This window comes from Phocoena sinus, chromosome 1 (genome assembly GCF_008692025.1).
Source record: "Phocoena sinus isolate mPhoSin1 chromosome 1, mPhoSin1.pri, whole genome shotgun sequence".
Classification (NCBI taxonomy): domain Eukaryota; kingdom Metazoa; phylum Chordata; class Mammalia; order Artiodactyla; family Phocoenidae; genus Phocoena; species Phocoena sinus.
The window spans coordinates 185,326,140-185,343,222 of NC_045763.1; the positions used below are offsets into that span (position 1 = coordinate 185,326,140).

The following is a 17,083-nucleotide window of genomic DNA, read 5'->3' on the forward strand; positions in this document are numbered from 1 at the left end:
CTGTACCCCTGGGAGTTCAAGGTGGCCCTGCCCGCAGAGAGACCAAGACAATGAGATCTTAGACAGAAATGAACTGCGAGGAGAGTGAGGATATTAAGCCTGGAAGTGGAAGGCTTGGGGTGGGGCGGGGCTGGCTTGGCAGCAGTGACCCCCAGCCCCCACCCCCCCCCCCCCACCGTGGAGAGCGGCTGCTGACAGGGGGCGGGGGAGGGTCTCCGGCTGCTGTAACTCACGGAAAGCCTGGCAGGAGGCGCCCGTTCAGCGCCCAACCTGTGGACTCTGGAAAAGCCACATTATTTACCCATCATCATCCTGGAATTCAGCTGCGGTCAGAAGGCACCCAAGCCCTCAGCACCTCCTCTGCGGTCCCGCGGCCCCCTCAGAGCGGGCGGGGTGCACCCCCCTGGAGCCAACAGCTGGCCCACGGGAGGGGGAGGGGCCGCACCTCAGCGCCGGCCGCAGGCCTGGAGGGCACGGGGGCAGAGCAGGACCCCAGGCCAGCAAGGGTGAGCCCCCGACGCACGGTGCTGGCCCTCTCGCCTCCCCCCAGCACACGAAGTGGCATTCCTGAGGGGAGGGGTTTGCAAGCATCTGAAGCGGAAGAGGAGAAAATGTGGGAGACAAGCTGTGACCTGAGAAGGGGGGCTGGGCTGGGGCCTCTGCTCCGGGGGCCGGGCTGTCTGCCTTTGTGGCCACAGAGGGAAGCGGACAGGAGGTGGGGACCAGAGTGTCGGGCTGTCCTGGGCTCTCTGGATGGGGCACAGATCTTCCAGCCTCTCCACCTTCAACCCGATGCCCGGTGGGCTGGGGGGCCCCAGCCTGGGGTCAGGAAAGCTGGGGCATCTCCTTGCCACTGCACGTGGCTTGGGCTGTGTGCCCCCTCGCCCCCCGCCAGCTGTCACGGGCAGCCAGACAGTTAACCGGGACAGTCTAGGCCGCTCGGTCACATGCTGGGAAATGGATGTCTGGGGAGCTGGCGGGGCTGCCCGGGAGTTACCCTCCGTGGGGACAGAGCACACCTGGGGGGGTTAACTGAGAAAACCCACCGAAGCCCCCAGCCAGTGCCCAGTCTCTGTGCCACATGTGACCTGTGCAAGCCTGCCGTGTGCTGGGTGCCTGGGGCCCCGGATGTGGGGGTGGCCAGCACCCCCTCGAGGCCTGGGCCGCAGCCGCCCTCCCTGGGGGATACGGAGCGCTGGGGCAGGTTTGGAGCTGCCTGGCGCCCAGAGAGCAGCAGGGAGGCCAATGCAGCTGCCCGGGGGCCGGGTGGGGCTGTTAGCTCTGTCGGGAAGTCGGCTGGGGAGGGGGCACATGCTGGGTGTGGGTTGGCACCTCTAAAAAGCCGACTAGCGCTGTTTCTTCACGGTCGGGGCGCGCTGCTTGATGTTTTCTCAGGGAGCCCTGGGTGGCAGCGCAGGGCGTTGGGCTCGGCTGGCACTGGCTGAGCTTCAGAGCCGCTGCCGCTGGCGCCCACTCACCTTTCATCCGTGGCAGTGCTTGGCTCACTGCACAAAGCCCAGGGCCTGCATTCCACTTTACAGACGGGAAGGCCAAGGCTGAGAGACCTGCAACCGCCGGGGGACAAAGCCTGCAGCCCGGCCTCAGCCACCCGGGGGGGCAGTAACACCCGGTCTCCCAGCCACGGGACCCAATCTGCAATTCCCCACCCTTGGTGACGCTGGATTAAAGGAGAGCCCTGTGCAGAGCTCTCCCGGAGATGGCACCCCATGGGGACCAGCCGCGCCCCACCCCCTCCTCCTCCGGGGCCTTGATCTCAGCACCCTCCCACCCCACCCTGAGGGCTGAGTTCTTCTTCCAACTTTTGATCTCCCAGTGAAAAGGGGGAGAGTGCATTCTTATCCTCGATCGCCCAGAGCTCGCTGGGGGGACCGGAGGGGCAGCCACATGTAGACGGGGGAGTGGCTGGGAGAATGAAATGGGAGAATGAAAGGGGGAAGGATAGGTAGCCCAACCTTGAATTGTTGCATAATTGGCCTGCTCTGCAGCCCCGCGGTTACCCTGGAGCTTTTGTGTGCGCGTCTCTCTGGAAGGGCAAGTCTCCCTGGGGCGGCATCTCTGCACTTAGACTCTTCTCATCAAACCCTCCTGCCCGAGCTGTGGTTTGGCTCCATCTGTGGCCTGACCCTTCCACCTGGGGAGGAGGGGCCAGGTGCAGGCACACACACACACACACACACACACACACACACACACACACACAGAGTCACGCGGGGCCGCAGCATAGCATGGGGACACCCATGGCCACGCGGCTTCTGTTGTGACCTCTGCTCTGAAGGCTAGGCTGCCTGGGTCCCACGCCCGGTTCTACACGTGCCAGCACGTGCCAGCTGGGTCAGCCAGAGCCGGAGGCTTCACCCCCTCACCTGCAGGAGGAGTAACTGAGGTGAACATGCATGTGCGCCGCTCTTTTACTCCCAAACAGCCCACAACACCCAGGTGATCAGGGGGCAGGGGCGGGGCTGGGGCTTGGGCTGCCGTCCCGCCCTCCCGCTGAGCAGAGCAAAGCACGCAGGCTCCCGGTGGGTGGGTGCAGGCCTCCCGCTGGGAGAGGCTTGTGGGAACGCGGCTGCCGTTCCCGCCCCCCCCCCCCCACCCCGCGCTGCCCTCACCAGTTCAGACCCTGCAGGAAAGCCCCGCTGGAGGCAGACAGGACAGACTCTATCCTGTACCCACACCTCCTTTCTGCTCCCACAATGAGGATGCCCAGCCCCTGCGGGAAATTTGGAATCAGAGGTGGGCCAGCGCCCTGCCTGCCAAGTACTGTTTCCTCCACTTTCCAGATCAGACCAAATCCAGAGATTTGGGGTGAGATGCCAAGTTTCTACAGTTTGTAAGTGATGGTGGAACCCAAGCCTCTGGCCTCCTGATACATGGCTCCATTTAGTGCCAGCTCCCCGTGAACTCAGACCCATTATGGGACTTCCCAGGTACCTGGGCTGAGAAATAAGAGAAAGCGTGACCCAGAGCAACCCTGGGAGGTTTCTCCGGGGAGGTCTCAGGGATCCAGCCAGGCGCCCCGGGCCCTGAGGTCAGTGTTTGGAGATCACGCTTGGAGACCGCGGGATGCCGTTCAGAACTGTCACGGATGGTCCTGGAAGACCCAGCTGCAGTTGCGAATAAAATTGTGCAAAAAGAAAAGGAAAGGCCCAACAAACATAATTACAGCCTGAGCACCGCCCCGTACCAGCCCCCAGATCTGGGGATTTGGGGTTTGCAACTCAGCTAGAACAGAGGGGGCTGGGCTAGGAGGCGTCTGGGGACAACAGCGCCTTACCTCCCTCGGGCCTGGGTGATGGCTTCTGGGCCGCCTTATAACCTCATTAAACAAATCAGACTCACTGAAGCCCCCGGGCTGGCTGGACCTCCCCGCTTCAGAGGGGAGCCTGGGGCCCCGGCAGGAACAGAAACCTCCGGGCTGTAGCTCCCTCGCTACATCAGGACCAGCATCCAGCAGAGGTCTGGGAGGCCTGCAGGATGGGACGGGGATTAGAAGATTCTGCCTTATGATCCCAAACTGCACATTCCATGTAAAACCTTCTCTGGTGCAGACACCCCAGGGGTCTGCTTCTGCGGAACGTTTTTACTTCACCAGCAGCCAAGGCTGCAGTGTGTCCCTCTGTCTCCGCCTCACTGAAACCACCCAGGCAACAGATTCTGCTCTGAACCGGCTTTGACTGGGTCCCGAAAAGCATCCAGCCACCTCCCAGTCCTGGGCCCGACGGTCAGCTTTAGGCCAGGGATGGACAACCAGGCAGCTTTCCACGGAGGTCCTTCCAGGGACTGGACTTGAGCTGGTGGACCTGGATTCAGACCCTGGCTCTGCCACAGGCGTGTGACACGTGCAAGTCACCTGAGCTCTCAGGAGCCTCAGTTTCCACACGTGGAAAATGGGGGAGATATTTTACAATTCGTGTAGTGAAATTCACAGCCCTGGAACCCTGTGGGTGCTTAATTTACGTTGGCCTCTCCAGCCTGTCGTCCCATTTAATGATGGACAGACAGCAAAGTGCCTTTCCTCCCCCTTAGTTAATTAACGTCCTTTTCCTTCCTCCCTCTCTCCCTCATTCCCTTCTTTTCCACAGTGCCGTGTCAGAAGGCAGCAGGGAGAGAGTTGTCCGCGGGTGTCATCTCACGGTGGCCCGAGCTGTGATCACCTCCTCTGTAGGGTGGACAGGAATTCCCGGTCAGTCAGGGCACAGCCACTGTATCAGTTTCCTGTGGCTGCCATAACGAGTTACCACAGACTTTGTGGCTTTAAAAAACAAAACAAAACAAAACAAAACAGAAATGTATTCTCCCATAACTCTGGAGGCTGGGAGTCCAGAGTCAAGGTGTGGGAGGGGTTGGTTCCTTCTGAGCGGGCTGTGGTGGAACCTGCCTGGTGCCCCTCTTACCGTCTGGTGGCTGCCGAGGCCCCTGGTGTCCCTGGGCCGGTCAGTGCTTCCTCCAGTCTCTGCCTCTGCTTCACACGGCCTCTCCGAGCATCCTCTTCGTATAAGGACCTTGCCACTGGCTCCACGGCCCACCCCAGTAAACCAACCATTTTGAGAAGATCCTCAACTTAATTATATCTGCAGAGACCCTTCTCCAAACGAGGTCACGTTCATAGATTCCCGGGGTCAGGACTCGGATGTGTCTGTGTGGGGCTGCAGGTCGATCCGCTCCAGCTGCCCGCTGGCCAGCGCCCAGGGTTTCCTGCCTCCGGCCCGACGTCAGCCCGTCAGGCCCGCGGCCGCGTGAGGCCAACCTTGTAGGAGTTGAGGAACTCTTTCCTCGCCAGTTTTTAATCCTCTTACATTTGTGGGTTTATTAACTGCAAATTAGTGGGGGGTTTGTGGCTTATAGAAGAATTTATTATTCCATATAAAACTTTTTTTTCTGGCTTTTCCCGCAGAGCCACTGATGACTTCTAACAGGCAGAAAACTGAGCTCTGCATGGGTCTGCTCTGCATCCTAACCAGGATGGCTGTTACAGTCGTCCCCAGCAGGGCAGACCCTCCTGCCACCTCGCGCTGGGCAGAGTCAAAGTCCACCGTGCTTATCACTGCTCCCTGCTGGCTCTGAGGGTCCCGCTCCCCCAGCCCCCGGGCCAGCTGGTGTGCAATGCGTGTGGAGGGCCCGGAACCACGAGGCAGCAGGTTCCCGGGTGACGCCGTGGAGAGGAAACTAGGAAGTTGAGGTCTGGACCCCAGGGCCCGTGGGCAGAAGGCACCGGCAAGAATCGAGGGTCGCCACCCTCCTTCTTCTGTTTCTGTAGTTCACTGGTTCCGTGATATTACTGGGTGTCCAGTATGTGCCAGGCCCCACTGTAGGCTCCAGGGGAACATTCGTGAACAAGAAAGACGTAGCCCTCATCACAGAGACTACGGGGCTCTAGGCCAGGAGTCCCGAGCGCCTCTTAACTTACCACTAATTCCGGCGTGTCTGCCCCCAGCACCCTAACTCCGGCCCCCGGCGACCCCAAGCTCAGCTCCTGTCCCTCTGCGTCCTCTGCTGGCCCACTCTCTTCCGTCCCGTGGATTTGCTGATGCCTCCAGCACGGAGGTAGTGGCTCCTGGACCCCAGACTTCCACGTCCAGAGGCCTTCCTGCCACGCTCACTTGGAAGCTGACTGACATGCCAGCGGAGTCGCCCACGGAACCCCCCCACCGGAAGTGTCCCCAGCTCTGCGGAGCAGCTTTGCTGGACCTTGCGTGACGCAAGTGCTCTCCTGTCACGTCCCGCATCCGAGCTCCGTCTTCAGCTCACAGGGGCAGGTTCTGAGCGCTTGACGCCCACCCCCGTCCCCAGGGCCGCCCTAGTCTGTCCCCGGGTTGTTGCCATGATCTCGTCCTCGTCCCTCTGCAGTCTGCGTCCCGCGCGACAGCCACCGGGACTTGAAACACAAATCCGATCCCTGTTCCCTTCTGTCCAAACACTCAGTGTCTCCCCGTCCGACTCTGGCCTCGGGTGACGAGCCCCGCTCCCACCGGCCTCGCCCTTGCCAACGCCGGGTATGTCCTGCCTCCCAAGTCCTGCCCTGGCTGCCTCCTGTGTCTGGAATGTTCCTTCCACAGTGATCGGCCTCCTGCAAGACTTTGCTCAGATGTCACCTCTCTAGGGAGGTCCTCGTCCACCACCATTGTGCAACTCCCTCCCGGCTTTCTCCTTTTCCTGTTTAGTTTTTTCCACAGTCTGAGTCTTCGTTATTCATTGATCGACGTCATCCGTGGTCTGTCCCCCGCTCTGTCCACTCTTGCACCTGCAGCGCCTGGCACGGCTCCTGGCCCAGGGAGGACGCTTGGCAGTTATTTGGTGAACAGTCAAATGGGCTTGTGGCCCCTGGAGAATCCATTTCTCTGAGCTTCAGCTTCTCCCTCTGAGCTGTGGGAGCGAGGGACCATCTCATCCACAAGGTCCTTCTCAGCTCTGGTCACCCGTACCCAGACCTCTCGCCGAACCAGACTTAAATATCCACAGCCCAGGAGGTAGCCCAGGTGCCCCAAGCTTTCTAACTTGGAGAAATGCCCACGGGGGTGGTCCCTCATCCCTGCCTGACGCGAGGTCCCCTTCCCACAAGCCCTGTGGTCCGGACCTCGGGGTCCCGCCTTTAGGCCAGCTGCGTTCTGCTGTGACCAGGAGCGCCTCAGAGCCTCTGGTGTCCTGCATGGATGGGCCCAGCATCCAGGTTGTCCAGGTGAGGTGGTGCTGCCCATGGGGACCCACCCACTTCTACAGGACCCGGTCCTGCTCTGAGTATCATATCTTAGAGTGGCAGGCTTTTCTGGGCAGGGTGGTGAGAATGTGAAATGTCTACAAACCTCGACCCAAAGAACTCGGGAGGACAGGAGGCGGAGCGTGGACTTAGGTTACACACGGGTGGTCGTCTGGCGGATGGGGTGGGGGCCAAGGGGGAAGCGAAGGGGATGCTCTAGCCCAGGATGAGGACGGCAACTTCATTCTCAGGGCAGCCCGACAGCGGCTGCCAGTGCAAGGGGATCGAGGCAGAGGCGGAGCCCTGGCCACCGGGACCCCAGGGATGACCCCGGGCGGGTTGGACTTTCCCTCTCACTTTCCTCCCAGTCCAGGGTTCTCAGATCCCCGGCGCCTCCTGAGGGCAGGCAGCTTGAAGTCTCAGTGTCAGGACGAACAGCTGCATTAAAAGCAGCCATGCTGCTGCATCAGGGACTTTCTGGGGTTTCTTTCTGGCAAAGAAGAGGGTGTGGGTAGAGGGAAGGGGAAGGAGGGCATGCCTGTCTCTCCAAAGAAACTGAGGACAGTTTTACAAACGGCTGCATTCGTTAATGGGTGGCCTGGTCGGCAGGCCGTTTAGACAGTACAGCAATGCTAGGAGTCGTGAAGTTTTGTTGGCTCCTGGCTCACCAGGACATCTGCCCCGAATGTGTGGAGTCAGCCTTGGGGCCCGGGCTCAGCAGTTAGGACTGGTAGTGTGCTCACCGCGCTTAGCCGCCTTCCCTACCAGCCTTGGTAGGTAAAAGTGGCTCCGACCGTCTGGGGTTTGTGTTTCGCGTGGGAGCTGGGCCCCCCACATTCCTCCACATGCCTTTACCTGTGATCTGGTGATAAACACAGACATGAGCCTTGAGAATAGAAGTGTAAGTGGAAACCCAATTAGTGATATTAATCTTTCTCTGTGGAAGTAGAGGCCAGCTTGTGTGTGCGCTGTCTGTTCTGGAGCCTCGTGTCCAGGAAAAGGAAGACGGAGAGAATCGCGTTGTGTGAGCACCCCCCGTGCGGGCTCTGGACCAGGTGAACAGAGTGCCTTGTGTGGTGGGCGTCCGAGTTACAGGTGAGGGAACAAACAGCAAAGTTCAGTGACTGGTCCAGGGTGACGCTGCTGGTCCCAGACGGCAGGAGCTCTTCCGTTCACTCCAAAGCAGAAAACTCACAGAAGACCCCAGCCTCCAGCTCGGAGTCACCTGCCTCGACCTGACCGTGAGCGTCTGGGGAAAACCTGACTCCCCCTCCGCTCACCGTCTCTCCCCAGTCTCCCAAACCTTGCCCTTGGCCCTGCTACCTGGAGCCCAGTGGGACTCGCTCTGCGTAGCACGGAGCCCATGTTAGCCCGGGAACCAGCAGGCCTGGCTTCAGGGCCTGGCTCTGACGGGCATGAGGTCTACCACTTTTCTCCGAGCCTCAGTTTCCCGATCAATAGAAAGACGGGGCTGGACAAGAAGACAGGTAAAATCCTGCCAGCTCTGTGCTCCGAATACACAGCGGGGCTGCCGGGGTTCCCAGGAGTGGCTGTTTTCCTCACAGCCCGATGGCAGGAGAAACCGGGGCTGCGGGTCCTGGAGCATCACGGGGCTGGGGCGCCTTCCTAGCTACATTTGCCGACGACGCCATCGGTCCCGGCTGGATGTGGCTGGGACAGCTGAGCAGACGACGGGGAGGATTAGCCACAGACAACCGCGCTTCAGAGCGAGTTCTGGCTGGAGCTGGGAATGGGTTCTCTTTAACCTCAGCCCTTCCCAGCTGCAGACAGAACAATTCACTCTTCCTGGGCTCCCGGCTGATTCTGGGTTATTAAACATAATAGACTCTACAGCCACGGATGCGTTTTCCAGCTGAAGTTTAGGGCATCGTAAATCACCTGCGACGGAAGAATCAGACTCGTGCCAGGGAAGGCCTCCCCTGCCGTCCCCAGGAGCCTGCAGGTCAGAGCCTGACCCGAGGGCCGAGACGCAGCCCCACGTGGCCAGCCGCAGGGCGCTCAGACCATCACCCTGACAGTGGACCTTCATGCACGTGGCCGGTGCCTGGGCTCCGGGGAAATCCACAAGGGGATCCGTTTGCTTCCTGGCGCCAACAGGCTTCCCGTCTCACGTGGGAGACAGTATGTACCCGGACCACCCCGTTCTGGACGCCAACAGCTGGGGCTACAATCCTGGCGATTCCTTTCCTAGAACCGTGGTCCAGGGATGGTCTCCCTCTGTGCCTTAGGTTGATCTCCTGCAGGATGGAGGTGATAAACAGTACCTGCCGCAAAGGGCTGGCGTGGGAATGAGATGAATGCCGATAGTAAGTCACCCAGGACCGTGAGTGACTGTTACACAGTGATTACTATTACTATCATCACCGCTATTGTCGCCACCACCAGCGTCGTCACCCGTCTCACCCTGACCCTGTTTCTGGAGAAAACACCAGGACGGTTCTGGAAGAGCGAGTAAGTCGTCCTGACCGCAGGGACTGGGTGGGATTCAAAGGATGACTAGGGCTTTGACAGCTGAGGATGTGGGGAGAGGGCATCGGGCTGAGGGCAGAAGAGCCACAGCTAAACGCAGGAGGGGGTGAGGCTCCACGCGGGTGAGACGGCAGGTGGAGCTGAAAGACCGCTCAAGGTGTTGGAGCCCAGGAAGGCACCCGAACGCTGTTCTGGGAGTCGTGAGAAGCCTTTTCTGAGGGTTCCGAAGGATGACAGCATCAGCTCTGCATTTTAGAAGCATCTTTCTGGCGGGTGTGTAGTAGCTGAGTGGGGGCTTCAGACTCAGGTTCGAGGCCGGGTGTGACGCCAGGTCAGTGGAATGATATCTAAATTGCTGTCCCCAATAGACCAAAGCATGAACCACAGCGCAAGTTTCTGGATCGTGTAGTAGCCCCAGGAGGTGCTTTTCCTCAGCAGGTGGCCCTCCTCCGTGTGGTGACGCAGGGATCTGGCGTCTCGGGGTCCTGCCATCCCCAGGGCCTCGTTGTGCTTGGCATCTAGCTGGCAGAAGGGCGACGAGGCCGTGGAGGGGGCAGTCTGGCTGCTTCGTAGGCCCTGCTCTCGAGGTGGCAGGCGTCACCGCTGCCCGTCTTCTGAGGACCAGTGCCGTGGCCAGGCCTGCCGCAGGGAGCCGGGAAGATGCCGCACCTGGCTGTGCCCCCTGTTACAGAGGGCCGCACTTCCGTGAAGGTGGGAAGGTTCCATCTGTGCTTCTGACACCTGGGCCACTAGCCACACGTCGTGACCAAGCAGCTGAAGTGTGGTCGGTGTAGCTGAACTTTTACTCACGTGTCATACATTTACGTGGCCGACGGGGCTAGGGGCTGTGGCACGGGCAGCGTGGCTGCAGAGAGAGAAGAGGGTGGTTTGGGGGACACGGTGCTCTCTGCCTTGGCCAGTTAACGGCTGGGGTGTGGTCAGGAACCTTCCTTAATTCCTGTGCTCACTTCCCTCGACTGTAACAAGGGTGGAACGGGAGCAGCTCCCGGCGAGGCAGCTGCAGGACAAGAGGTCGTTGGGGTGGATGCTCGGTGCTGGAGAGGTTGTCCCAGGGACGACCTGGAGCCAGGGCTCAGGCCGGGGAGCGCGCGGCCCCTGCCCCCGTCCTCACCTGGAAACAGTGCCCTCTGCGCAACCCGACTGCGTCGCTTGTTCTCCAAAGCCCACCCCTCGCCTCCCCGCAGACCGTGCTCTCTGCCCTGATATCCCTCCTGCTGCCTGCACCTGGTCCAGGGGCCACATCCCCGTGGAGCCCTGTCTCAGCCACATGCATCTCCGTCTCCACAGGCCCCTGGTGTTGGGTTTGTGGGACCCGCCACATCCCGCGCAGCCGTTCATCCCGCCGTCCAGATGGGGTGTCTCCCACGCGTCTCTGCACCGCCCGCTCCACCCAGTGGAATTCTCTGTGTGTTTAGGGGGTAGCAACAAACCCCCGTCGCCCTGAACTGAAGAATTCCTCGGGGGCAGAGAGGGGTTGCGGGGACGTTCCTGGGCCGTTAGACCGGAGGTGACATAGAGGTGACATCTGCGCGGCCCGGATGAAGCAGGGCGTGGCAGTGACCCTTGAATCTGTGTAGACATCCAGTTGGAAAAAAATCAGGCTACCCTTTGGCATGTGGTTTGCAGGAATTCCTTGACATTTGCACCATTTTTATTCTCCACGTTTTTCTACAAGAATAGCCTTTTCATTCACATGCCCACTGTCTGTCAGGGCCGTCCCTGGTAAGATTCCTGACCAGAAACTGTCGAGGAGGGCTGGAACCAGTCGGTTTGACTGCTGGACGAAGTATGTAAGGGCTCGACGACGACGACGACGACGACGGCGAGGTCCCAGGGGACCCTGTCCCAGGCTCGCTGGCCCCGGGCAACCCCGAGGGTGCCGCTCAGGACTGGCTGGTGCCTCTTGACATCAGCCTCGGCATCTTAAGGCTATCCCCGCAAATACTCCAGATTCCTGTGAGAGTCCGTTAATGTTTCTCATTAATCAACTTGTCTAGACCTTTCACTGACTCACTTACTCAGACAACAGTGTTCGTTGAGCGGCTGCTCTGTGCCAGGACCCTTGCGGGGTTTCAATTAGAAAACAGCAAAGTTTCTATTTTCAAGGAACTTTCATTCCAGTTTGGTGGGAAGAAAATAAACAGGTATCTGTCAGATGTCAACGTGTTCCATGAGGACAAAGCAAGCAGGGTATCTCGTTGTTATTGTTCTTTCAGCTTAGTGGCTGAAGACAACATTTGCGATTTCTCGTGAACCTGTGTGCTGGCCGCTCTTCTGCCGAGCTGTCCCGCGGGCCCGTCGCAAAGCTGTCTTCCGCTGGGGCTCAGCCAGGGCGCATGGGGCCTCGGTGCCGGCCACCCGCCCTCTCCACGCGGCCCCCGTCCTGCGGGAGGCCAGCCGGGCTCTCACACGTGCTGAGGGCCCTCCCAGAGGAGGCAGAGGCTGTGAGGGCTGTTGTGACTCAGGACGGGGCGGCCCCACGTCACTTCCACCCCGTTCTGCCCGGGAGCCGGGTTGGCGAGGCTTCAGGGGACTCGGGCCACTTTTCCGGGCAGCTTGATTGAGCTGTAATCGACCATACGACGTTGTGTAAGTTTAAGGTGTGCGATGTGAAGATTTGATTCACTTATGCTGCCAAATGATGAGACCCGGGGCCACCTCCGATCGACCACAAAGGGCAAGGGAACGGCGCCCAGCGGGTCAGGGGGTGCCTCCTGAAGAGGGGTTATTTGGGCAGAGGCCTGAGGGAAGGGAGGGAGTGGCTGTGCCGCTGCCTGGAGTGTCCCAGGCAGATGAAATTGTGAGCAAAAGCTCTGGGGCCAGACCTGGTGGGCCTTTGCATTGAAGATGAGGCTGCAGTATTAAGACTCCTGAGGGAAGATGCTCCCATGTTACTTGTGAGGAATCTAGTTCTCCTGGGGCAGCAGAGGAGGGTTCCTGAATGGGCTGAGCCAGGTGGAAGGGGGCTCTGGATTTGGAGACGTTGAGACGGGAGGGTGAATCGTTTGCACAATCAAAGGTCGGGAAAAAAATGCACCTACCCCGCCTCAGCCTCCATCCCCAGCCCTCTCGGCCTGATTTTCCAGGCGCCTCTGCCGCTCCTTGTAGAACCCCAGGAATCTGCAAACTCCTACAGCACCTCTGGCCTCAGGAAGGTGCGTTGCAAACCCCCTGCCCTCGGTTCACGTTCCCCTCATGCGGCCCGGGGGGCCTCTCTGAACGAATCCAGGTGTGCACACAGGAGGGGAAGGTGTATGGTTGCCTAAAGGACAGGGCAGGGCAGGGCAGAGCAGGGGTTACCCGAGGTCACCAGGGAAGTCTGAGCGGACCCCGGGAGTGGTGTGTGTGTGTGTGTCAGGGGCCAATTACCCAGCTCGACGGTCACTGCCCCTCTGGCCCCTGGGCCAGGCGCCTGGCTCTCCCTGTGGACTGTTAGGTGTCACGACCCTGCCGTGTAGAGGAATCTGTCATCGTCTCTGTGTTGACCTGTATTTACCACAAAACCTGCAAGTCACTGATTAAAGGGCCTCCCCGTGGCCCTGTCCTGGCGCTAGATGGCCTCATGTACGCTGTCAGGGCAAGGGTGGCTTTCAAAGGCCGAAAAGGTGGGCTGGGGTCATCCTGGGGGCTCCAGGGGACACTGCACCTGAGCCGTCCCTCCCCTGCCAGAGCGGGGACCCTGTGCCCCAGCTGTTACCGACCAGGGTTCTTGGCCTCCTTTATCAATAGAAATTGATCAGAGGCCAGACAAGAAGCTCAGGCCAGGCTTTACTGGGGGCCCCTGCTGCAGCAGGGGGGATCGAGAACAAACAACAGGTTCCCTTGCTGGCCCGCTCTCTGAAAGGGGGGCGAGCTTCTTCCTTTTGTGGGGTGAGGCTAGGGGTGAGTACAGAGGTCAGGCCAGAGGGGTGGCTTAAGTGTCCTGCCCACCCCTCAGGTGGTGTTGTGTGCAGGGGGCACGCACAGTCCCCTGCTTTGCTCCCGACCCTCTGCTTTTGCTCCAGGCTCTTCAGAGGTGGCACTTTGGGTTTTTGGTCTCTTCGCATCTTTTGTCGAGAATTTGCCCCAACTGTGCGCGCACACGGTTATTTTTAGTCCCACACAGTTTCTTTGTATTTTGTGGCTCGAGGAGAGATGTGTCCAGGTGCCAGCACTGCAGCAAAGGGGCCCAGGTCCCAGCCTGGCTCACAGCCACCGGCTTGTAGAGGTGCCAGGATGGCACCCCCATGTCAGGCGCATCCTGCGTAGGGCCGAGGCACTGGCTACTGAGTGAGACAGAAGCCAGCTTTACAGCTTTGAAAGCCGACATCCGTCCTGAAGTCTCTTGGTGGGGCGGGGGGACATCCTCTAAAAGTCCCTGTCGCGCTCGCCCCCCCCCCCCCCCCCGTTCCCAGTCTCCACTCCTCAAAATGTGCACCCCTCTTCCGGCGGGGCTTCCCCGCCGTGTGGGAGCTGGGTTCTCAGTCTCCTCCGAGGACGATCAGCTTTGCTTTTGGTCGCTTGCATGTCGCCTCCCGCCCTTAGCTGCATCGCCGTGAAGGGCACAACGCCTGGCACTGCTGCCACAAGCCTCCTTTTACAAACATCTGCACCCCTGGCTGCAGACTTTTCTGTGCGTTGAATTCGTGGAAGTGGAGTGACTCGGTGTGAACCTTCTCATTTGAAAAGATTCTGTCAAATTTTGCCTAAATGTCGTGCACGTTTAAATGCCCACCGAGGGTTTATTGGAACGCTGTTTCCCCATCCCCTCGACAACCTGGGTTGCTGTCGCTTTTCACATCATTTCCAATGTTTTCTCTCTCTCTCTCTCTTGCTTTCCTTCTTCGGTTGCGCCGTGTCTTAGTCGCGGCAGGCGGCTCCTAAGTTGCGGCATGCACGTGGGATCTAGTTCCCTGACCAGGAATCGAACCCGAGCCCTCTGCATTGGGAGTGCCGAGTCTTAACCACTGGACCACCAGGGAAGTCCCTCCAATGTTTTCTGATTATACACATGATATATGTTCACTGTTTAAAGAAAAGGGGGAAAGGCAGAAAAGGGTGAGAGAAAATAAAGATTAGCTGTCACGCCACCACCAGAAGGTAAGACGTCCTGTCCATTTTTGCAAAAGAAGAGAGCAGAGGCCACAGGTAGCCAAGACGGTCACCTGAGGAAGCTTCCAGAATCCCTCGTGCCGGTGACAAGGTGTTAAAAATTGCCCCCTCCTCCCCAGGCCCCCTCCCCATCCACTGGTGTCTCCAAAGGCTTGAGATACTCTCCTCAGCCCAAGGAGCTGTTCGGAGAGAGTTGGTTCCATTGTCCACCCCTAAGTGTCCCCTCAAAACGGGTCTGTGGCCGGGAAGGCCCCCACCGAGGTCTGGGGGCAGCGATGGGAGAGGAACAGCCCAAAGTGTGTTCCGGACATTGGCCCTGGGCCCGGCAGGCTGCCAGCCCCTCTCTCCAGCCAACCCAGAGCCAGCGTCCGTTTCCCAGAGCCTCTGACGCACCCTGGGCACTGCCCTCCAGCGACTGTCCTGCCTTCTTTCCAGAGACCTGAATTACAACCAGCTGCACGAGTTCCCCGTGGCCATCCGGACGCTGGGCCGCCTGCAGGAACTGTGAGCTCCTCTGTGGGGTTTGGGGTGTCCCCTATGCCCAAGGGCCCCCCACGCCCTCACCTCCCGAGGTCCCGACCTCCCAGGTCAGCAGTCACAGGCCTCGGAGCTGGCTCTGCCCCACCCCCCGACGGCCACTGCTCGTTTTATTCTAAAATGCATTTGCTCCTGCTAAGTGCAAACCAGGGGTGAGACGGACACCAGCCGTCCCCTAGGGCTTCAGGCCTGTCGAGGATGCAGCGTACAGGGGCAGGACAGAGCAGCTCAGGGTTGGCATGTAACTCCGACCCTAGATCATATGATCTTAGCTGAAACGGTCTGGGTGTCCAGAGAGCACAGGAAGAGCCCTGTGGGCTCACCTGTCTGAGGTCAGCCTTAGAGGGTGGATGGGCTTTAGGCGACAGTGGGGGAGGAGGACCAGTGGAGATAAGGACCCGGCGGGGCAGTGAGTACGCAGAGGGGCGCTGAGCCAGTGGGGAGACAGCCTTCGGGGAGGAGGGGCCGCCGTGTAGCAGGACGGGCTCTGCGTGGTGCTGAGCGGGACCAGTTAAGGCAGTGGAAGTTTACGACCAGAGCCCAAACCTCCAGGCAGCACTGGATCTGTTCTCACGGCCACCGGGGCCTTTAGCACCAACCCCCAGCCTCCCCTCACCTGGTCCAGACGGCTGACAGCGTGAACGCCGGAAGCCGGTGGGGAGCTGGGCCAGCGCAGGGGAGGGTCCACGTGAGGAGCGGCTGCACGCCCCCCACTGCCAGCGAATCACCAAGGCCTGCCTTTCCCCTGGAGTGGGGTGGGGGCGGGGAAAGGCGGGGAGAAGATTGGCTGGGTCTGTAGGGCGTGGCCTGAGCAGGGCGTGCAGAGGCCTGGGAGCAGGAGATGTAAGCTCGGGGGAGAGAGCAGAGCCCTGGGGTAGCAGCAGCAGGAAGGCACAGGCGTGGGGCGTGTCTGTCCACATCCATTGGGAGAAGCAGCTTGAGGACAGGGGCTCCTGTCTTGCAAACTGAATCCCTCGGAGCTCGGCCCAACCCCGGCCACGAAGCGGGTGATCAGACACGTGCCACGAGCGAACTCACGCAGGAACATTGACGGAACAAAGCAGGCTGGGTGGGCATTGGCTGCAGGTGAATTTCGTGAATGAGCATGGAAGTGATGAGAGGAGGGAGGACGGGCCCCAGAGGCCAGGAAGACACACAGAAACCTGGGGTCTCTGGTGAAAAAAGGACGGCAGAGGGGGCTGCTCAGCATGGATTGTGCTTTCCGGTCCAGCATTTACTTGGAACTGTCCTCCCCGGTAACCAGATGCACTGTTCCCCGGCTTCTAGAGCCTGGACACCCGGAGGGGGGGGCCTCGCCCCCTTTTCTCCTCCACAGTCACGGGCGTCCCCCTACTCCCCCCCCCAGGGCTCCGCTCCTCAGTTCAGGGCCTTGAGGCCAAGCCTGGCTCCATCTGGGGACCACTTCTCCTCCGGGGCCCTCTGTTTCTGCGCTCCCTCCTGCCATGCAGCCTCAGCTCCCCGCTAGGGGCCTCCAGGGTTCTGCCCTCCTTGGGGTGCAGGCCCAGCCTGTTCCCCTGAGTGGCTCTCGCAGTGCCCTCAGCCCAGGCTCACCCTCTCTCCTTTCCACGGGTCGTTGAGCAAAGAGGGAAAGTCACAGGCAGATGTGGAACCGGGGTCCCCAGGCTGATGTCCCTTTGGGCCCATGGCCTTCCTGTCCGGCTGTTGGAGAGCGTCCTGGGGTCCCCTGTCCCCGTCCACGGGCTCTCCACATCCTTCTGACGCCCGTGTCATCCCCCAGGGGTTTCCATAACAACAACATCAAGGCCATCCCCGAGAAGGCCTTTCTGGGGAACCCCCTGCTGCAGACGATGTGAGTCCTTGCTCCTCACGCGTGTTGGGGGAGGACGGGGCTGGCAGGCGGAACGGGAGAGGGGCTCCCTGCGTGCTGGTCTCCGCGGAGAGGGGAGAGCAGACACCTGCCTCGGTCCAGCCGGGAGGGCGAATGAAGGGCTTCGGTGTCTTTCCTGCAGACACTTTTATGACAACCCGATCCAGTTCGTGGGAAGGTCGGCGTTCCAGTACCTGCCCAGGCTGCACACCCTGTGAGTTGGTGCCTCCCCCTGCCCCCTGGCACCACCCCCGCCTGCCAGTCCCGCCAAGTCAGGGTCCTGCTCACATAGCTGAAGGAGCAACAACCTGACAAGGTTCTGGTTCTCCGGGGCCCCCGGAGCCACACCCTGTGACTCTTGGCCACCCAAAGGCATCCTC

At 60.3% G+C, this 17,083-nt stretch overlaps 1 protein-coding gene across 1 annotated transcript in view; it reads left to right on the top strand.

Annotated features, from left to right (window-relative positions):
- LGR6 (leucine rich repeat containing G protein-coupled receptor 6) overlaps positions 1-17,083 on the top strand; it is a 95,465-nt gene that overhangs the window by 64,631 nt on the left and 13,751 nt on the right. The window contains 3 exon segments of the mRNA XM_032646230.1: positions 14,753-14,821; positions 16,614-16,685; positions 16,846-16,917. Of these exon segments, the coding sequence (XP_032502121.1) occupies positions 14,753-14,821; positions 16,614-16,685; positions 16,846-16,917 (213 nt within the window).